General features: G+C 37.0%; 1 protein-coding gene across 2 annotated transcripts; it reads right to left on the bottom strand.

Moving 5' to 3' along the window:
- Positions 1-3,607: 3,607 nt before the first annotated feature.
- LOC117304945 (tyrosine kinase receptor Cad96Ca-like) lies at positions 3,608-19,879 on the bottom strand. 2 transcript variants are annotated; one of them, XM_033789589.1, is made up of 13 exons: positions 19,732-19,879; positions 16,615-16,923; positions 14,982-15,359; positions 13,582-13,729; positions 10,167-10,258; positions 9,307-9,567; positions 8,785-8,895; positions 7,756-7,937; positions 6,538-6,660; positions 5,770-5,881; positions 4,846-4,942; positions 4,103-4,202; positions 3,608-3,894 (listed from the first exon to the last, which is right to left on the bottom strand). In XM_033789589.1, exons 1-13 carry the CDS (start codon positions 19,787-19,789, stop codon positions 3,817-3,819), a joined length of 2,049 nt encoding a protein of 682 aa, XP_033645480.1. In that variant the 5' UTR covers positions 19,790-19,879; the 3' UTR covers positions 3,608-3,816. The 2 variants fall into 2 exon arrangements, with proteins under 2 accessions (XP_033645480.1, XP_033645481.1); XM_033789590.1 differs by lacking the exon at positions 16,615-16,923.
- Positions 19,880-22,769: the final 2,890 nt, after the last annotated feature.

Below are 22,769 nucleotides of genomic sequence, written 5' to 3' on the forward strand. Positions count from 1 at the left end.
TTTTCATCAAACTATTCGTATACAAAAAAAAGTCACATTTACGGGCAACTTTTTTCCTTTTTTTATTTTTTTTAATTTTTTTTTTTTTTATACTTATGTTCAAATCTAAATTTTATATTAAATAAATAAATAAAAATTCGCATTTGCAGCCACACACTTCCAGCATCTCAAAAGGAAAAAGACATATAGGGCGAGTAAGACATTCTTTTACGAATGTATTTTAATGCACAATAATTGTGTTCACTCACATTTTTTTTCTGAACAAGATTAGAGCATTCTGATCAAAACTTTGAGTCGTTAACCACCGTTTCTTTTCAGCACCAACACTACTCAAAAGAGATATTCACATGGTGTTACCGCAAACCTCTCTTAGTTATACTTCCACCGTGCAAAGTTTCATATCCTACTCTAGAGCTGCAGCCGATTTCATGAAACTTTACGCAACTGCGTAAGTCCACTTGCGCAGTGTTTATGGCACAACTTACGCCATAAACGTTGCGCAAGTGGACTTACGCAGTTGCGTAAAGTTTCGTGAAATCGGCCCCTGGTTACCTAAAAGTGTAGCGTAAACATTACATCGTGGGACCGTTATTGACAAGTAAATTTTCGACCGTTATGATGGCATGTTTCATAATTTACAGTCTTTACAAGTAGGACCCTTATTAAAATTTGTTCACACAACCCACACAGTCAAACTTGGGGTACCTCCTGAAAGCCAGCGTCAACGTTTATGAATGGGCCTTTTTAGTCATAATAACTGGATGGGGCCTTCCATCGGACACGCCTTAAGACTGCGTGTGGACATAGTCCGGCTCATTTTCAATTCAAACGACGTTTATGATCGTGACATGCTAAAGATGAAAACTTTTACTTCCTGACTGACAGCTAAATCGTTTAAGATTATAGATTTCAGCCATAATACATTGCTGGAGACTTCAGTTCGGACACGGCCTGAGACTGACTGGTGGGGAAAGATGCCGGTTCATTTAAGATCGTTACATGCTAAAGATGAACAAGTGTACTTCCGGCCGGCAGCTACAACGTTTAAGCTTAAGCATTTTTAGCCATAATTACTGTATGGGGGCATTCATTTCAGATACGGCCTAATACCGATGGGTGGTAATAGTCTGGTTCATCTACGATGAAAATCAGCAATGTTGTAATGATTGTGGGTCCATCCAACTTTTCATTGACCGCCACGTTATTTTCAGTGTGAAGATGGTCACTGTAATGTATTTTGTTGTCTTCGCAGTTCAACAATGAGGTTTGACACAGATAATGGGTTAGCTACAATAAACAACTTGCTGAAAGAAATATTGTACATTTTTGTTCCCTGTTCATGTTTTACCCCTATGCTTTGTTTCTGTGTGTTTCTGACCCTTTATATATCTCTCTCTATCTCTCTATTAATGTATTTCCACTTCACTGCTTATGGTACCCTTAATTACTTGTTCATAAGGTCAGAAGTCAGACCTTTGACTGCTTTTGGGAAATATCATTTGTTTACCTGAGAGTCTGAGACATCTATGAAGCAAAACTGTTGTGTCTTTGAAATGTAGCAATTATAGCTCTTAACATTGCCATTTAAGTCACAGGGGGTCCAAAACACCACATGATGTAAATGCATGATCACTCTCTTCCATTATTAAACAAACCCGATCCACCACGCTCAGTATGCACATGTGGAGAGGGAACTTTGGGGTCGCTCGTGCTCCCTTCATACTACCCATTGATTGTATCCCCTGATGGCTTGATCGAGTTTCATGAAGACCTACGCTTCGACAATCTTACCGTCTCACCTGAGAATCTTCTTTACATTAAACCATGATTTCACCTTGGAATAGAAACAAATGTGACAGAATTGGCATCTCTTTTGTCGTGCGAAAGAGTTAAATTCGTGAATTTAGAGCAATACGGTGTTTTATTTCACGTTGGGTTGGGAATAAGTGAAACTGAACTTTTCTCACAGGTATTGTGAACTTTTTTGCGTTGCATCTGATGTATCACCCAAGTCTGTTCGGATAGAGGATGTACACTTGTCAGTTGTATTTTCAGAAGGAGCAACAAATACAGATTTAAACTTTAAGCACAAAAATCGCGTTTATAAATAATTACACAATAAACTGGATTATTCGAAATACAAATAAATTAAGCATTGATCTTAAATTCGATACATGTTGGAACGGCTGATGTCATCTTATTACTACTGATGTGAAAATATTACTAAAAGCAGTCTAATAAAGAACTGCGTTAGAAACTAGTGTTAACAATTATTTTGTTATTCCATATCTTTTAATAAAATAGAATGTGAACATTAAATGAATACCCAAACGAAGATTTAAAAAAGGTAAACTTTTGTTTAATATGTAACTTCGGATTTTGTTTCTTTGTTTTTGGTAGAAAGTAAAAATTAAATTAAAACTGAAAGACGGTCTTAACAAAACTTCTGTTACAAATCTATGTCAACATTTGTTGGGATAATTTTCTTGTTTAAATATTAATAATCAAACATGTTCTGTTTAAATATTATCCGTTTAATAATGTTGGTTAAATTTTTACAAATAACGCTAACATAAGTAGAGGAAATACATTTCGATCATAATTTAAGTAATAAGTTAACTAAAAGCGGCTTCTTTGAGGAAGGCCAAGAATAAAATAAATACTTGCGTTGTGGTAGCACTTAGTAAAGTTTAGTACGGAAAGTTTTGAATTGTTTGAAGCTAAACCTAATTTCTTCTCGCAGAGAATTTGTAAACAATATTTGTTTTGTTATACTTGGGCTTCAGAATCAGATCCCTCTTTTTCACAAAAAGGGAAAAAACCCTGATCCAAATACATTACTGTCTTTGTATGTGCCTGTGCATTGACAACAATACCTTCAATGTAATTGTTATTCCTTGGTTAATTCAATTAAATATCTTAAGGGACCAATACCTACATAGCTCTGCTTCTTAAAGGCAGTGGACACTATTGTCAAAGACTAGCCTTCACAGTTGATGTATCTCAACATATGCATAAAATAACAAACCTGTGAAAATTTCAGCTCAATCGGTCCTCAAACTTGCGAGATAATAAGGAAAGAAAAAACACCCTTGTCACACGAAGTTGTGTGCGTTTAGATGGTTGATTTCGAGACCTCAAGTTCTAAATCTGAGGTCTCGAAATCAAATTCGTTGAAAATTACTTCTTTCTCGAAAACTATGCCACTGCCTTTAAGAGGATCCCTCTGCAGTGTCATGCTCTCTCTGTATAGCTCTTGTGATCATTACTGTTACTGTAAAGTTGTATAACTTCTTTAAAGACAGTGGACACTATTGGTAATTGTCAGACTAGCCTTCACAGTTGGTGTATCTCAACATATGCATAAAATAACAAACCTGTGAAAATTTCAGCTCAATCGGTCGTCAAACTTGCGAGATAATAAGGAAAGAAAAAACACCCTTGTCACACGAAGTTCTGTGCGTTTAGATGGTTGATTTCGAGACCTAAAGTTCTAAATCTGAGGTCTCGAAATCACAATCGTGGAAAATTACTTATTTTTCGAAAACGATGGCACTTCAGAGGGTGCTGTTTCTCACAATGTTTTATACCATCAACCTCTCCCCATTACTCGTCACCGAGTAAGGTTTTATGATAATAATTATTTTGAGTAATTAGCAATAGTGTCCACTGCCTTTAAACTGGTCGCTCTTGAATGATAACGTCATTTTTTGGTGATACTGTGGAAAATAAATGAACCATGAACCTTGAACCCCGAATTTCATCACTTGTGCGATCTCATGTGTTTTAATTTAAATCTCATGTGACGATCAGAAGTTACACTTTTTCCATCATGTCGATAGTCATAACGAATTCATCGTTGGACCTCTCGAATTCATCGGTGGCGATGCAATGCTGTTACAGAAGTAAAGATAACGTCACTTTAAGTTCAACAGAATAACTATATCATTAGTTTCTTAACAACAAACAACACCACCACAACCACCGATCACAACAGCAACAGCAGCAGCAGCAACAACAACAACAACAACAACAACAACAACAACAACAACAAACAACAACAGAGCCAAACGTTGTTTTCAGAGTAATATGATTGTCTAACCTGGTCATCGTTTAGAAACTCGGTCAATCGATCGTAGATATTCTGGAAGCTCGGTCTTTTAGAAGGAACGTCACGCCAGCAGTCTAGCATCATTTCATACCTTCAAATAATAATGCAGAAAAGAGGTTGTATTTGGAGACTTTGAAACGCTAGGTGGCAGCAGACATAACGGATGACGTGTTTGAATCAAAGGGGAACTGTCGTCGTGATCGTAGCAGAAATGTAGCATATAGAAATCATGAACTCTCACACACTTACTGTGAACACTGGTCGTATAAGGGTCCAACTTTCAGGGATACTGAGAGAAAATGTACCTTAAAATTGTTCTGCTCAGCACATTGTATGTAAGTCTGATACCAGTGACAGATTAATTGTGTAATATGACATATTAATTTAGCTGATACCCTTGTTTGTTTGTGTGTTTATAATAATTTTTTGATGTGTTAAGCTATTTTGTGCCTAACAAGCAGTTCCATCAAATCGGGCACTGTCCGAACGTGCAGTAAACATGTAAAAGTTTATAATTCCAAGGTTGTACAACAGTCCCACAGGCCCGGTTTGACAATTGAGACATCCCCCCCCCCCCTCTTTTCTGCAACTTCGGCGATGACTGTAGCCACTTGTGAAGCCGTAAAGTTAAGTTTTGTTTGTAACAAGAGTTGTATAGTTCATCAAAAATTAATTTGTACAAAATAGTTACTTATCTGTTTATAACATCAATATTAATTTTGGTGGTTGCTTACATTTCACACATGCAGCCAATTGGTATCGGCATTCGATATCCTCTCTTAATTTTACGTAGCACCTTCTTGGCACCCATCAGTGGGTATGGTCTGGCACCTGTCATGATTAATTAACAAAACGTTACGAAGGAGTCAAGAGGTTGATCAAGTGTAAAGACACTGCGGCCGATTTCACGAAACGTTATGATTAATCCTATCTTGAGTTAGGACGAGTTAAAGGAACACGTAGCCTTGGATCGGTCGAGTTGGTCTTTGAAAAGCGTTCTGTAACCGTTGTTATAAAATGCATATGATTAGACAAATATTTTAAAAGTAGAATATAATGATCCACACAAGTATCACTCGAAATTGCGTGGTTTTCCTCTTACTTCGTCGACAAACACGGTCGGCCATTTATGGCAGTCAAATGTTTGACTCCCATAAATGGCCGACCGTGTTAGTTCGCAAAGTAAAAGGAAAACCACGCCGTTTCGAGACAAATATGTGTGGATCATTGTATTCTACTTTTAAATTATCTTTCCAACCATATGCATTTTATAACAAACGGTTAAAAACGCTTTTTATAGAGCAACTCGTCCGATCCAAGGCAACGTGTTCCTTCAAGCCCGTCCTACCTTTTAAAAAATCTTAAGGATTGAATGTTACAGTGCAACGATTGGACACGTCCTAAGTAATAAGAATATTCCTAAGTTAGGAAGAGTTTGGTGAAATCGACGGCTGGACATTGTCAAAGACCAGTATTCTTGCTTGATGTATCTCAACCTTATGCATAAAATAACAAACCTGTGCAAATTTAGACTGGTCAATTGTCATCGAAGTTTCAAGAGAATAAAATGACAGAAAAACTCACTTGCTGCACAAACATTTGTGCTTTCCGATGCCTTATATAAAAAGGCTTCATACCTGAAGTCTTTTCAAACATACCTAACGTGGTAATTTCCCATAGAAGGATCCCAAAAGACCATACGTCACTCTCTGTTGTATATACGTCATCAAGAATGGATTCCAAAGCCATCCAACGCATTGGGAGCGGTCCCTGTAATAACATTACATTTTGATGTGGGTAAATATGTTTGTCAATGGTAGATGTGTGTATTTACCTTTTCGCAAAAAACATTGTGCAAGCGCTAACTGTTTAAAGATGTGCATGCTGGTCTAGCTAGCGATCAAACTTGATCGCTAGCTAGACCAGAATGCACCTCCTTCCTCGCCTAATGCGCGCGTATCGAGTTTTATTTTTACGAAAAGGTCTATGTTACCTTGCGCATTAGCGAGTGCCTAAAAAGTACGAGTAAAGTGAGCCCTCTTGTGACCGAGACAGGGGTAACTTCTGTGTCAGTAGGCAGCATTTAGGCAATCTCGGTGTCTGGTTGGTATGACACTCCTCTAAAATGACATAGGACGTTGGTTCGAATCCCACGCGTGTAATATGCCTGTGATTTTTTTTTCTCAAAAACTCGAAAATGTATATCGAGTATACATAGCAATTACATTGTTGGTGTATCGGTAAACCAAAATTAACATTCTTTGTCCTATGCAAATTGAACACCTATCAAGGGACATTATTTTGTTTGAATAAAAGTTTACGCAGCATTTAAGAAGTTTTAACAGGTGAAATATTTGTAGCCTTTTGCCTTTTTGAAATTCTATATCACTAAAGTAAAGGTACCATTATACACAAAAATAAAAGACCTGTGACTGACGCTGGTAAACCCGAATATTCATGACGTCACGGGCCAGTCCGAAGTCAGATACTTTGCATTCCATGTCGTCTCCAACCAGTACATTACGGGCAGCCAAGTCGCGATGGATACACTGCAAGAATACACAAGTGGCCATTGTTCATTCAATACGATCAACATCAACACGTCACAACAACACGTCACACCCTACTCATAAGCAACACTACGTCACACGCCCGACTCATAACATCAACAACAACAACAACAACAACAACAACAACACGTCACACGCTTTACAATTCTTGGAATTTGTATAGAGTCTTTTAAAAAACAACTGGTCGTTGACAGCTCTCCCCTCATAGTGACTTGTTCCAGGGTTAAAAATAATACTAAACGAAAGCAGGTTGCCTTACACAATAGGGGAAACATCAGGCCTTCTAAAGAATAGCTTAGTGGCGTCACATTGAGTTTTCTAGTTTCTTTTTCGTCCTTCTCTAATCTTTTTTTTAAATTTGGTCCGGCCTGTTCAAGTATAACGGCAGTGTACACTATTGGTAATAACTCAAAATAATTATTAGCATAAAACCTTTCTTGGTGACAAGTAATGGGGAGAGGTTGATGGTATAAAACATCGTGAGAAACGGCTCCCTCTGAAGTGCCGTAGTTTTCGAGAAAGAAGTAATTATCCACGAATTTGATTTCGAGACCTCAGATTTAGAACTTGAGGTCTCTAAATCAACCATCTAAACGCACACAACTTCGTGTGACAGGGGTGTTTTTTTCTTGTATTATTATCTCGCAAGTTCGATGACCGATTGAGCTCAAGTTTTCACAGGTTTGTTTTGTTATGCATATGTTGAGATACACCAACTGTGAAGGCTAGTCTTTGACAATTACCAATAGTGTCCATGCAGTGTTTTTAACGTATTATAGAAACTTCACCAAAGGGGATACATCAGGCCTTCCAAAGAATAGTTTAGTGGCGTCACATTGAGTTTCCTAGTTTCTTTTTCGATCTTCTCTAATTTTTTTATTTTTTTTTTTCCGTCCTGGTTAAGTATAATCTCTAACAAACTAATAATTAAGGGCGATTGTTTTATTGTCGTTTTACCTCTTTGAAACTTGAATATCTTTATCTCTTTGTAATTTGACTGCAATTCAGTTTTTGGCTGCGATGGTCTTTGTTTTAATAGACTATTAAATAAATCAAATCAGAGTTTCTTGTTACCTTTTGTGAAGCAAGGAATGCCATTCCACACGCCACATCTCTAGCAAACCTAATCAACGTCTTGGAGAGAGAGTTCTCCATTAAGTTGCAGTATTGCCTTTCGGTATCTTCAGATCGCAGGTCAATCAGGACCATCTTAAGGTCACCCTTGGCTAGGTATTCAACAATGACATAAATTGGGTCTGGAAATAACAAAAAATGAAATACTTTTTAAACCAGATTTGTTTGAATGGATTTGTTGTCGATTATACATAATAGCTAAGCCATTTTTGTGTTAAATTTAATTGTTGTGTGTTACAAATTACCACTTCAATTTTAATTCCTCAGATTATCGAGACATTTGCTTGTCACAAAATTAGGGGAAAGCTTTTGCTTCAAGTTACATTTAAGAGACGGTGAACACCCATAACAATTCTGAATGGATTGTGAATTAAACAATTCGAATGATCTCGAAGCAATGACGTCATGTTTAGACTAATGTTTGAAGACTTTTAGGGACGCTAGGTGGCAGCAGACTTACCTGGTAGTATTATTGTATGTAGGGTGCGTTCGATTAGCTTCCCGGGTCGACCCCGATCTGCCCCCGGTATGTTTAAATAGCTTTGAAGTCATTCCGGAGGCTCACCCGGGTCAGCCCCAAGTGCCCTGCTTGTGGAACGGGCCACCTGGGGCTGGCTAGAGGTGCATGACGTCACCACGAGAGGCTGAGTTGTCAGGGGCACCGCGGGGTCGACACAGGGACCCTAAGCGAACGCACCCATATACTTTTTTTGCGAATACCCATTGCGCAAGCGCTAGCTGTTGAATGAGGTACATGCTGGTCTATCTAACTTAATCGCGAGGTAGACCAGCATGCACCTCATTCCACGCCTAATGCGTGCATACCGAGTATTTGCGAAAGGTTTATGGGGACGAGCCGAAACGGAGACTTCGGCTAAAGCTAATTCGCTCGCGTCAACACCGGTAGACGCACTGATCTAGCCGAAGCTGTAGCCGAAGTCGCCGTTTCGGACACGGCCTTTAACTCACCTATGTCAATGCAGTAGCCCAATAATCCGACCACGTTGGGATGGTATGGTATTTTTTTCATCAACTCCAGTTCTTGTAGCAGCTCAGTCCTTGCAAAGCGATCAGCGCCCTCTGTTGAAACAAAGCAGGCACGGTAACAATAGTTTTGTTTCTGTAAGTCCAAGACTTAATGGTTAAAACAATGAAACATTTCAGTTTTTCCACATTGACTTCAATCACCAATACAGCTAAAACATTCTCAGGTAAGCTGTTTTATGTATGTTGGTTCACATCAAGTGCTTTATTGTTTGTATTGGCATAACTACCACATACTTTCTGGTTTTTCTGGTTACTACCCATTTCCAATTCTCCTCAACACTGTTCTTTGTATTTTTTGTTTAGATTATCCGTTGGAATGGAAATAAATGTCTTGAAATAATATTTTCTCTTATATTATAAGAAACAGATAAAACGAAATGATATTAGTATTTGACAATTACCAATGTTATACAATTCATTTATACCAAAGTAAAGGCCAATCACCTTTGAGAGTCTTGACCGCTACTTTCGTTCTTGACGTAGATTGCTCGATCCCAGTCGCTGTGCCGAGTAGAACCTTCCCAAACGCTCCACTACCGAGGTCCCCCTCAATGGTCAACCGGTTTCTTGGGAATGAAAGGTCGGGACCGAGGTTGTCGTATCTACTCTCCTTCTTCTTCTTCTTCTTTGTTGCTGCCATCGAAGCCTTAACCTCTGGAGTTACGACATAGACGCCCTCTACTGTCATATCACTCAATAGAATATCTGCATCATAACATAAATACAAATAATAACAATGAAATATGGTTGAAAATTCACTTCTTAAATCCAAAATAGAAAACTTGAGCAACAATAAGACCATAGTAACAATGTTATATCCGCTCCCATAATTCAAAAACAATGCGGTTCTTACTGGCAATTAATTATACGATCTAAAGGTGAATAATATAAAGGAGATTGGGCAGCATCTTTGAACCATCTTGGGAAAAGAAGCCGTTTTCTAATTGATGACTTCAATAATATTATAAGGGTTCAGGGATGAAGCTTTGTTTGTTTGTTGGTTTGTTTGTTTGTTTGTTTAGATGATCTTCCCATCAAGGAAACTAGGCGAACTCACACAGAGGGGATATCAACACCAAGCTGCCAACGACCAACCTCTCTCATACAAACATTGGTTTCGTCTATATTATGAATTTATACACAAAATCAAGAAATTGTGGCTGAGTAACTAGACGACAATAGTATTTATTCTGTAGTCATTGTGATTGTATTATATAACTTTATAATTTTGATTGTAAGTAATATGGCCATTAATTTGAAAACCAATCTGTGACCCTTTCATACAAAATAATAACAACTCTTACCACGTTGTTGGTTCCCTTCTTGTTTCTTAGCATGTTCCTCTTGTTTAGGCAGTTTGGGTCGCACTGCTCGGCTGGTAGGTACTAAATACCCACTGAAATGAAATATATGGAAACACATAATAATAAAAACACTAATTGTTTTAATGCAAAGAAGAAGCTTTGGCCTATTATTTCACTTTCATTCATTCGCACTATCGATTTTGCATATATTCAGTTGGGTAAACCGCTAGCCACCGAGTTTCACTTTCTTGCATGATCATGTATGTTTTACATATGACCCTACACATCCAGTGCCCACAAGAGTTCGTGCGAAATATATTGAAGGGACCTTTGTATGACACAAAAGACAATTTCCACAGATTTACATCACGTTTTGAAGATAATGATGGTAGAAAGCTTGCCTTAAAATTTTACCTAGGTGAGGTTATGAAGTTTTTTTTTAATGAGTAAATTAAACAATGTAAAGAAAATAATTGTCGTCTCAGAAGACGACGCAGTTAGCATGTACAAGGTAATTACCCGACTCTCAAAACACTGCTTTGTGATTTTCACACTATTTTTCTTCTCAAAAACTTGACGACTAATAAGGTTGAAACTTCTAATTTAAATCTTCATTCACAGTGAGTAGGGATTCGTGTCATGGTCAAAAACTTGATCTACAAACACTGTCAAAACCCTTTAACGGAAAAATACGAGTGGCTGCTTTACTTGCAGAAAGAGACCGAGACAAGGAAATTAATAGGTGACCCTTGGTCCAGTTTCATAGAACTGCTTAAGCACAGAAATAAGCTTTAAAGGCAGTGGACACTATTGGTAATTACTCAAAATAAATATTGCCATAAAACCTTACTTGGTGACGAGTAATGGGGAGGGGTTAATAGTATAAAACATTGTGAAAAACGGCTCCCTCTGAAGTGCCATAGTTTTAGAGAAAGACGTAATGAATTTGATTTCGAGACCTCAGATTAAGAACTTGAGTTCTCAAAATCAACCATCTAAACGCACAAAACTTCGTGTGACAAGGGTGTTTTTTCTTTCATTATTATCTCGCAAGTTCGATGACTGATTGACCTCAAATTTTCACAGGTTTGTTATTGTATGCTTATGTTGAGATACGCCAACTGTGAAGGCTCGTCTTTGACAATTGCCAATAGTGTCCACTGCCTTAAAGACAAGAGCATTGCCAACCAAAATAAGGTTATCGGCCAAAATACTGGGTAACATGTACAATTTGTTTTCTTCTTAGAGCAACTCGCTAAGAAATATTAAGGCCCTGGCCTGTGGCCGAGCAGTAAAATGACCGAGTCGAACTGAATCATCCTACTCTTATTCCAAATCATAAATACCCCCTTCCTACAAAAACATCCATAAACAAACGAGTTTAGAACAAGTCTGATAGTTTAGTTTAGCCGCGACTCTTGCTCTTCGCTGAAGTATTTTTTATTCATCATGTTGCTCATCGCTTTAAATTGTGCACTACAACTTTAACCTAACGCACGCAAGTTTTGAACTTGCGCGAGACAAATAAGCGACATACTATAACTTGGTCCTTGAAGTTAGCGCCCTCCAGTTCATTAATTATTTTACTCATTTTCATCAGGCCATGTTAAACCCCTGTTTATAGACGATGTGACCTGTGTTTACATTCATACCGCCCTCTGTTGAAAAAGCACTGTATACGTCATGTTTCTCCGGGCAAAAAGACACGTAGTCGTGGTAAGATTGCATACACTTTTTAGCTGGCTGCCAAAACACAAAGGTTTTGCCCGGCGGTATGCGCGCGAATCATGTTATGGTTTCCGTGTGACGTCAGAGGTCACATCGTCTTAACATGACCACGTTATCATTACTGTCCCATGTATTTTTTTTATTATAAATAATAGGTTTTCTCGGTCGAATTCGGTAAATGAGCAGTCAATTTCATTTCATTTCGTTCGAATTAAAGCTGTATTGTCTATCCAGTTGTTACTGCGTTTCAAATTCAGAATTTGGCCAATGAATTTCGTTTTGAGTATAGTCAAATTCCTCAGCACTCTCTTCAATTTAGCGTATCGTCATTCTTTTCGTGACACACACGTCTCAGCAGCGTCTGCGAATTTGAATGCTGCTTTGATGAATTGTGAAATTGAATGATTATTTTGTGAAATCGAATGACGCAACATTACCTTTGACTAATCATAAAACGAAATCGAATGACCCTTTTCAGTAGCATTCGATTTCGCGCGAAACAGAATAGCTTCGTGTTTGTTTGTTTGTTTGTTTGTTTGTTTGTTTGTTTGTTTGTTTGTTTGTTTGTTTGTTTGTTTGTTTGTTTGTTTGTTTGTTTGTTTGTTTGTTTGTTTGTTTGTTTGTTTGTTTGTTTGTTTGTTTGTTTGTTTGTTTGTTTGTTTGTTTGTTTGTTTGTTTGTTTGTTTGTTTGTTTGTTTGTTTGTTTGTTTGTTTGTTTGTTTGTTTGTTTGTTTGTTTGTTTGTTTGTTTGTTTGTTTGTTTGTTTGTTTGTTTGTTTGTTTGTTTGTTTGTTTGTTTGTTTGTTTGTTTGTTAACCTGGTTATTATGTGTAATTGTTTGTCTCTTGTCCTTCCAGGTTGGACTGACACACCTCTTGGTGACAGTGCAGGCACGTTTGTCAGACCTGGATTGTTGATGTCTTTTTGTTGTCCTCAGTCGTGTAGTACTTTGTCTTCTCTTTTACTGCCTGTCCTCCTTTTTTATATCTTGATGTATCTCCCTTTTTAATGTTTTCCAATCCAGATGTTTATATTTATATAGGCCTATTTAATGTTTTTAAGAGCTTTATCCTTTACGTATAAAATTTTTATTTTTTTTTATTTTTATGTGAATTGCCGAATAAATAATAATAATAATAAAAAAAAATAATAATAATAAATTGGCTGCTTATTTTCCGAAATTAACCGAGAAAACCTATACTATACATTTATTTATATAAAACATTCCCGGGCCACCAAGTAAATGCTGAATCATCAACAAAGGGTCAATACTATTCTCGCTTTAAGTTACTTCTTTCTCTTTCACTTCCATTCATATGAAACTAAAAGTAATGCCACAATATTATTAAGTTCACAACTAATTAAACATACTACTTGTTTTGCTCGCACTTGTGTTTGCGTTGTGTTCGAAAAGAAAAGATAGTCAAGGTTGGGCTTAGATTTCAATATATGCATCCAAGGGACAAAATCCAAACAATAGTTTTAAAAATGCGCTGTTGTGAATAAGCGCTTCTTCGAATTTTCCCCGTCTGCAGCAGGAATAGTAAAAGATCAGTATTCTCTCAACATAATTATGCATGAAAGATCTTTTACAACCCTGTGAAACCCTGTGCATGCGACAAAGAGACAACATCCAAACTATAGTTTAAAAAATGTGCTGTTTTGAAAATGCGCTCCAATGAACTTACCCATCTTCAGCTGCAGCAGTCCCTTGGTTGTCCTTTAAACTAGGTTGCGTTAAACGTAAACGTCTCCTCCGTAAACAGCAACAGACAACCATCATAACGAACGGTGGAAGAACACAAACGGCGATCAAGACCGCCACCAACGCTCCAACTAAAACATCATTGTAATCAACAAAACAAACAGAGAATAACTGCGCATTATTCTACGAAGTTTATTATTATATTAAAGGCAGTAGACACTATTTGTAATTACTCAAAATAATTATAAGCATAAACCTTACTTGGTCTAACAAACAATGGAGAGCTGTTGATAGTATAAAACATTGTGAGAAACGGCTCCCTCTGCATGAAGTAATTTTCCACGAATTTGATTTCAAAACCTCAGAATTAGATAGTTAGGTCTCGATATCAAATTGGGGAGGTAGTGCTTTCTGCTCTACCGGCCAGGCTTCGAATTGATGTTACCCAAGCCTACATCCATATGGACTGTAAAGGGGTAACCCTGTTTCAGCCCTAAGAGTAGGTGGCAACGGCCTCTGGAAAAATTATTGTAGCCCACACCTTGAAGTGGCCTTCAGGCCTGGTGTGTCAGGCGACTTGCATAAAACAAAATATCTGAAAGCACACAACTTCGTGTGACAAGGGTGTTTTTTTCTTTCATTATTATCTCGCAACAGTGACGACCAATTGAGCTCAAATTTTCACAGGGTTGTAAAGGATATTTTATGCATAATTATGTTGAGATACACCAAGTCAGAATACTGGTCTTTTACAATTACCAATATTGTACAGTGTCGTTAACCCCATTCATGTAGTTTCCACTTCACTGCGTATGGTTCACTTAGTTACCTGTTCATGTCTGTTGTGTTGTCATTTTAGCCATCGAGAAAGAATCTGCTAGGGTCGAAGTATATTATAACTCTATTTTATATTTTTTCCTTTTGAGATCCAAAGTCGATGTCTCAACATTCGTATGGTCAATGCATGTTTGTTGTGAGTATTACTTAATAACTAGCTAAATTATTTGGATACTTTTTTAAACACAAAACACAATGTCCACATTCAGGTCTACATTAAACTTTCACCGTTTGAAGAAATGTTACTTGCTGAGGTGCTGTAGTTTTTGAGAAATTAGTAAAAAAGGGTCACAAAAATAATTTTCCTTTCACGAGACGAACGTTATTTCAGAATGTAAAACGTATTTTTGTAACATAGTTTTACTCATTTCTCAAAAACTATGTAAGCAGCTCAGCCACTAATATTTTATATTTTTCTACTATCATTATCTTCAAACTGTGTAAGTTTAATGTAAATCTGTGGACATTCTGTTTTGTGTTACCAAAAGTACCCACATCCTTTGAAACGTGGGAATTTCATAAGTTAAGATCTACTCTACTCCCTACCGTAATAGAACTTGACTTGAGCGGTGACTTCCAATGGCTCAATGTTCATATAACCACTGAAATGACACGTGACGTTAATCACTTCATCTTGATATTGATCCGCCCAGTGCGCTACATCCAGGCTATTGCTCGTGTCAATCAATCCATCTTGACCGTTCCCCGGGGTCACAGCTGACGTCACATAAACCTCGTCCCCAATGACCTCATCCCCATTGATTGTCCATGTGATAGTTGAGGCACCATCTGTGATGTTGTAAACATTGCAGTTGAATAAGAGGTTGCTTCTTGTAGTTCGTACGCAGATGGGTCCAGGTTCAATGTTGTCAACTTGGTGCCAGACATTGCATGGGTCTTGCAGCTCAACAGTAGGATATGGGACTGTGAACAAAACAAAATTAACATTATTTAAAGGAAGTGGACACTATTGGTAATTACTCAAAATAATTATCAGCATAAAACCTTTTCTTGATTGTGGGGAGAGGTTGATAGTATAAAACATTGTGAGAAACGGCTCCCTGTGAAGTAACGAAGTTTTTGAGAAAGAAGTAATTTTTCACGAATTTGATTTCGAGACCTCAAGTTTAGAATTTGAGGTCTCAAAATCAAGCAGCTGAAAGCACACAACTTCGTGTGACAAGGGTGTTTTTTATTTCATAGTTATCTCGCAACGCCGATGACCAATCGATTTAAAATTTTCGCAGGTTTGTTATTTTATACATTTGTTGAGATACACCAAGTGAGAAGACTGGTCCTTGACAATGACCAATAGTATCCAGTGTCTTAAAAAAAAAAATGGTTTTAGTTGATGTATTGATGTTTCTTTTAAATTTCGAAACACTTAAAAATTTGTACAGACACGTGCAATTTGGCCCTTGTGCCGCGATTGGTGGTTAAAAAAATTAAAATAAAAATACAGTTTTTACATTCCGATTCGATAACATATACAAAAATAAATCAAAATGGCCTCTTATGCCATCAGCTAAACTAAACGAAAACTTTACCCGTCATTAATTTATGCATTTGACTTGAAAATCCGGAGCGGCTGTGTCCACACAGGAAGAGGTATCCTTGAAGGAAAATTTAATTTAAAAGACCAGTCTTCTCACTTGGTGTATCTCAACAAATGCATACAATAATAAGCCTGTGAAATTGTGAGCTCATTGGTCTTAGAAGTTGCGAGATAATAATGAAAGAAAAAAAACACCCTTCGCACACGAAGTTGCTTGATTTCGTGACCTCAAATTCTAAATCTGAGGTCTCGAAATCAAATTCGCGGAAAATTACTTCTTTCTCGAAAACTACATCACTTCAGAGGGGGCTGTTTCTCACAATGTTTTATACTATCAACCTCTCCCCATTACTCGTTACGTAGTAAGGTTTATACTAATAATTATTTTGACTACTTACCAACAGTGTACACTGCCTTTAAAGGCAGTGGACACTTTTGGTAATTACTCAAAATAATTATTAGCATAAAAATTTACTTGGTCATGAGTAATAGGGAGAGGTTGATGGTATAAAACATTGTGAGAAACGGCTCCCTCAATACCGAGATAATGTAAAACAAATCAGAGTGTTAATTAACAAAGTCATCAAAAGCTGGGGCGGGGCTGGGGGGGGGGGGGCTACTTACCTACATGCAACTCTTTACTGCTCGTGAAATGGACGCCACCAACAACTCCATCACAAGTATACTCTCCGCCCGAAGACTCTTCAACTGACTCTAGAGTCAAGTTGCAGACCATTGTACCTGCTATCTCTAGTGTCTCATTAGGACCACAGCTAACAATTGGCTTAGTAGTGTTTACAGGGTAATTAGGCCTACTCCAATATAAAGAGATGTTAGTTATGTTGTTATGGAAATTTTGCACCGTGCAGACAAGAGTCACATTGGAACCAGCAAGTACAGTGGAGTGAGGTAGAAGCTCAAATGACTGTTGACCTAAATTTGTACCATAAAAAAAAATGACAAGAAAACAAAACATACTTGAATGGATGCTAAAACATAGGATCCGAACTGCCTATAGCTACCTGGCAATCTCGGTGGTATAGTTGGTACAATAACTTTGCTCTAGAATTGCAAGGGTCGTGGTTCGAATCAACCGAATCCCGCCCGAATCCCACATGAGTATGCTAACGTACATATGGGTAAAACCAAATTGAATAAAATATATGTTGTTAAAGGAACACGTTGCCTTGGAATTGGATCGGTCGAGTTGGTCTTTGAAAAGGGTTTGTAACCGTTTGTTATAATATGCATATGATTAGAAAGATGTTGAAAAAGTAGAGTACAACGATCCATACAAATTTGTCTAGAAATTGCGTGGTTTTCCTTTCACTTTGCGAACTAATACTCGGCCATTTAAGGGAGTCAAAATTGACTCCCATAAAATTAATGGCCAACCGTATTAGTCGACGAGGAAAGGAAAACCGTGCAAGTTCGAGTGATACTTGTGTGAATTATTATATTCTACTTTTAAAATATCTTTCTAATCTTGATTTTATTACAAACGGTTACAAACGCTTTTCAAAGACCAACTCGACCGATCCAAGGCAACGTGTTCATTTAACAATGTATTCAAACGCTTACACGAGAATCGGGAGCAAAGTATATAAGCATCACGTTCACTTCAAGGTTTCAAAGTTGGTTTTGTTTCCACAGTATCAAATCTTTTCCAGGCAATGACGTATGCATATGTTTCAATAATAATACAGTTATAGCCAGGGTTCTATAATGAACGGTAATTCCCTCTTTCCCAGAACTGTGAAACTTTGGAACTCGCTCCCACGGTTGTGGTGTTGGCCTTAGGGGCATTTAGAGGCCTTCAATAGGGGAGGAGTTGCACCCAGAAACAGCAGCAGATTTTCAGATGGCTTGTCTTCAGCACTTTGAGTTCTCCAGGTTTTGTTTATGATAGCACCTCTGTGACCGATCTACACTCCACCAACAATCAAGCACCCTTTGCTTAACGTCCTCACTTAAAAATCCTGCCAAGTTTCTAACGTAAACGTACACGCAAACGTAAACGTAAATGTAAACGTTAACGTAAATGTAAACGTAAACGTAAACGGTAAATTTGATCAACACTCAACCTTGTTCGAGACGTAGAGTTACTGTGTTCATCCAAGAGTCAAAACATACAGAAACATTTGCAATTATAGTTCAAAAACCTCTAAGGAACGTTAGTACATAATTGGTTTTCCAAAACGAGGGTTGCTGGCAGTATAAGCACCTTCTACATAAACTGACAAATCTGTATACGTTTGAGATCGATCAGCCAAGTGGGTACGCGAAATTAATGGAAAACGGATTCACAAGTCATATGACATCGATTTAAAAAAAAAAAAAATCAAATCTAAATGACCGATAGTCTAAAAACGGGAAACAAAATTAGTTTTCATCAAATATTATGACATTTCATCAAATAATTATGACATTTTAGACAATAATATTTCGATTGATGTTTTCTACTATAGGTTTTCCCGGCCAATTTCAGCAAAAAATCATTCAATGTCATCAACATGCATTCAAATTCACGCAGTTTCCCCTAATTCTCTCAAACTAGGGTGTCTTTTTAGCTCTTAAAGCATTCAATTTCGTTTTCGTGCACACATGATTGCATTTTTCTCGTTCAGATTCGCTTCAGTCGTTCTATTTCATTTATAGGTATTCAAGACTACACTTTGACCATTCTTAAGTTGAATTTCTACTACCTATTTGCAATTGATGCATTCAAATTTAGACCCACCGAAGCGAACATGATTTTGCTGCTGGTTTGAGTTTTCTTTTTTCATTTATGTGCAACGAATTTCAACTTCTTTGCATTCAAATTAAAAGATGAGTTATGGCTTTGTGAGTAGACTGGAAGTTAAAGCTCCTGTACTGGCACATTAGCTGTCCTTTATAAGAGGTGTTTCCATGTACTTCACATTATATTTACATCATTTTTTTTCTAATTGAAATAATTGTTCCTTGTGCTTTGTTAGCCTTAAAGTTAAAGCCTGTATCCGATAACTTTAAAATGGAAACCAAATCTTTTGCTTTATCCTTGAGATTTTGTTGTACTGGTTTTCATGTTGTTGTCTTTGTTTCTGCTAATGTCCGGAACATGTCAAAAAAGAAGGTAACACAAACAATATAGGGAAACAAAAAGCTTAAAATTATAAGGGGTCGTTATAATTAATTTGAAAACCTATTAATCTCAATTTTATCTTGCTTTGTACCGACCACGGGCAGCCATTTTTTATTCACAACCGTTGGGCATAAACGTCAAACCAGTGTAGAAAGGAGTTTTCCCTGAAAGTATCTGCCTTTATAGGCAGCAACGAATGAGTATAAGCACACTACATAGAATTTGAATTTGAATGCAAACATTTGGAAAATGTTTGCCCATTAATGAAATTGAATGGTTGACCAGCTCTTGCTGCTGGCTTTAACGAAATTGAATGAGTCTTGCGGCCTGATGAAATGTTATGATTTTATTTGACCAGTGAATGCTTAACTGTTGAAATTGAACAACTCTTTTTGACTCTTGAATGCTGATTCAAAGTGCAATCTTTTTCAAAACGAAATTGAATTAGCCAGGAGTTAAAATGAATGGATTTTTGTTGAAATTGACCGGGAAAACCTATATTAACTGTCATCATCAGTAGACCGTCGTGTTCAGTTTGTATGTGATCTTAGACGAGTTTTTAGTCTTACCGATTCTGTAATGTTCCTTTAATAAGATGTAATCTATTGTACACTTACCCTGTGTAAACTCCATGGCAATCACGACGACGATGGTGTTAACGAGCAATAAGTACATGTTTAAAGCTTGTTTGTACAATTAAAACAAATGCAACACAACACTTCCCTATGAAGTTATTAACGGTGTGTGACTTATAATTTTTATGAATTTACGGTGGTTGGTGTTATTGATATCATCGTCTTAATTCTTGTTTCGGAATCGTTTTCTTTGAACCTTCAGTTGGATTACTACACTACAAGAACTGGGGTGTTGAAATTGACACAATGGATGCTGTCACATATAAATTAATAAAATGAATAAAAATGTACATTAGATGGTGTGGGTAACTGCTCTATATTCCGACACCCCTATGTTCAAACACCCCCTACAAAAAATTATTCCGACAACCCAAACACCCCTATGTTCCGGCACCCCTATGTTAAAATAGCACTTAACTCTGCCAAAACAATAATATTTGTGTTGTTTTTAACTCTTTTTAAAGTTGGTATTTTGAGTATATTATTTTCGTTGTTGATAAGTTTGTTTGTTTGTTTTTTATTTCCAAATATCACAATAAATAATCATGAAACATACAAAAAATAAGAACAACGAGTGATAAGAGGAGGGCACCAGGAAAAAAGCCTTGGCTTATACAAAGCCTGGACCCTTTATAATGTAAATTAATAGGTTTTAGTTTATAGCAATAACAATATTGATTATTGAAATTAAGGTACGGTGAAAGGTGTAGTGCATACAGCAAAAATAACACAAAACAATGATTGTTTGGAATTAAACTGTTTTGAAAAAAATGTGTTTGCTATGCAGCCATAAATACATATTGAGAGTTGATAACAAAAAGGAAAATTAACAGAACATTATTTAGGAAATTACAAAAACTTGATAATTTGGAATGGATAATCATGGTACGCGTGTAGTTACAGGTGGTGTCATTTTAGACGATACTGGTTGTAAGTAGGTTTTTCATGTATTTTTTGAAGCTGTGCACAGTTCTAAATGAAGGTATTGGGGTGAGCTGATTCCATAGTAGGGAGCCTAAGTGACAATACCCATGTCAAACACCATATAGTTGTGCTGTACAGCACAGTATTTAATGATGGTGTTGTTCTCAGCACTTCAAGACTGTTAACTTGAACAAAATAAAACTGCTCATTATTACATAGTTTGGATACGGCATAAAATCTCCCTAAACCGTATTCTATTCAAATTGAGTCATTGACTGGGATTGCTGGTGCATATAATTTGACCAGGAACATTTATAATGGTCAGTTTCAGATTCTCAGGTAGCAACAATGAGGTCTTAAAGGTACTGCAGCCGATTTCACGAAATGCTAGGATCAATCCTAACTCGGGTTAGGACGAGTAACCCGTCCTAACTTAGGACGGGTTCAATGTGTCCTAACGTATAAGTATACGGAACTGAACACGTGCTAAGTTCTAAGATTAATCGTAAGTTAGGATGAGTTTGGTGAAATCGACGGCTGGACACTTTGGGTAATTACTCAAAATAATTGTTAGCATAAAAATTTACTTGGGAACGAGCAATCGAGAGCTGTTGATAGTATAAAACATTGTGAGAAACGGCTCCCTCTGAAGTAATGTAGTTGTTTAGAAAGAGGCAATTCCTCATTCAATTAATAATAAAAGACTAAGCTGAAGCCTTTTAATTTTTATTCAACAGGGTCGTTATTGTTGTTGTTGTTGTTGTTCCGTTGGTTTATGGGATACACCAAGTGAGAATACTGGTCTTTGACAATAATGATTGCTAAACGTCTCCAATGCCTTTGAGACCTATAAGTTTTGATCACAACCATTGTTAGTGAGCTCGCCTAGATGTACATTCAGTAATTTTCACGTAAACAGTGACGAAACCAAAACACCTGAAGAACAAGAAACACTGCCAAACAGGAAAAATAAGAAAAGTGACATACACATAATATCAAACCAAGCAAACAAGCATTACTAGCCCAATCATTAAAAAAAGAAAACAAAATTATAGTAACAAATTACCTTAATGTTGGAAAACTCGATAAGGACATTATTATTTTTACAAATGTTGTCAAACAGTTGCAAGCCTAATACAAATCAATTTCAGACATGTTGCAGACATTGTGTTTTGTGTTCTATAAACATTATACCCAAACCATTTAAAAAATATGATATCATAATTGGATGTTCTTACACACACTCGGGCTCTAAGTTTGAGTCAAAACCTTGACTCCACAAAATGGCGTGCCGTGTTAGTTCAAGGCGTATAAAAATAAGGAAAACCGTGCAATTTATAGGACACAACTTAGGCTGTTGTCTATACAAGCTATGGCAGGGCCTGTGCCTCATGATCTCTCTCCTCTCATGTACATAGTTAATTATTTATTATTGGGTTTAAAGAGACTGGACATAATTGGTAATTGTCAAAGACCAGTCGTCGCACTTGGTGTATCTCAACATATGCATAATATAACAAATCTGGGCAAACTTGAGCTCAATAGGTCGTCGAAGTTGCGAGATAATAATGAAAGAAAAAAATACCCTTGCCACACGATGTTGTGTGCATTTAGATGGTTGATTTCGAGACCTCAAATTCTCAATCTGAGGTCTCGAAATCAAATTCGTGGAAAATTACTTCTTTCTCGAAAACTATGGCACTTCAGAGGGAGCCGTTTCTCACAATGTTTATACCATCACCTCTCCCCATTACTCATCACCAAGTTAGGTTTTATACTTATAATTATTTTGAGTAATTACCAATAGTGTCCACTGCCTTTCTGTACAATTCAAAGCGCTTTAGATTGTGTTACATTTCTATATGTACTGTTTAGTTCTCTCAATAATTGTACTTTTTTTCACAATAGTATGGAATAAACGTATTATTGAATTGAATATTATGTGTACATGTAGGTCGTTATATTCTTCTTTAAAACATCTTTCTGACCATACGCATTTTATAACAAACGGTTTTCAAACGCTTTTCATAGACCAGCTCGACCGATCCGAAGGCACCCTTTAAAATGTCGACCTAAAAATAACCTTTGCCGTTTGC

Source organism: Asterias rubens, chromosome 22 (assembly GCF_902459465.1).
Source record: "Asterias rubens chromosome 22, eAstRub1.3, whole genome shotgun sequence".
NCBI lineage: Eukaryota > Metazoa > Echinodermata > Asteroidea > Forcipulatida > Asteriidae > Asterias > Asterias rubens.

Bases quoted from the DNA above. Each gene is read 5' to 3' on its own strand.
- LOC117304945 (XM_033789589.1), bottom strand. From the start codon at position 19,789: ATGTACTTATTGCTCGTTAACACCATCGTCGTCGTGATTGCCATGGAG. The intron at 8,896-9,306 runs GTGATTGGCCTT...TTGTTTCAACAG, and splicing joins AGCGGTCAAGACTCTCAAAG to AGGGCGCTGATCGCTTTGCA. The intron at 7,938-8,784 runs GTGAGTTAAAGG...TGTTATTTCCAG, and splicing joins GGGCTACTGCATTGACATAG to ACCCAATTTATGTCATTGTT.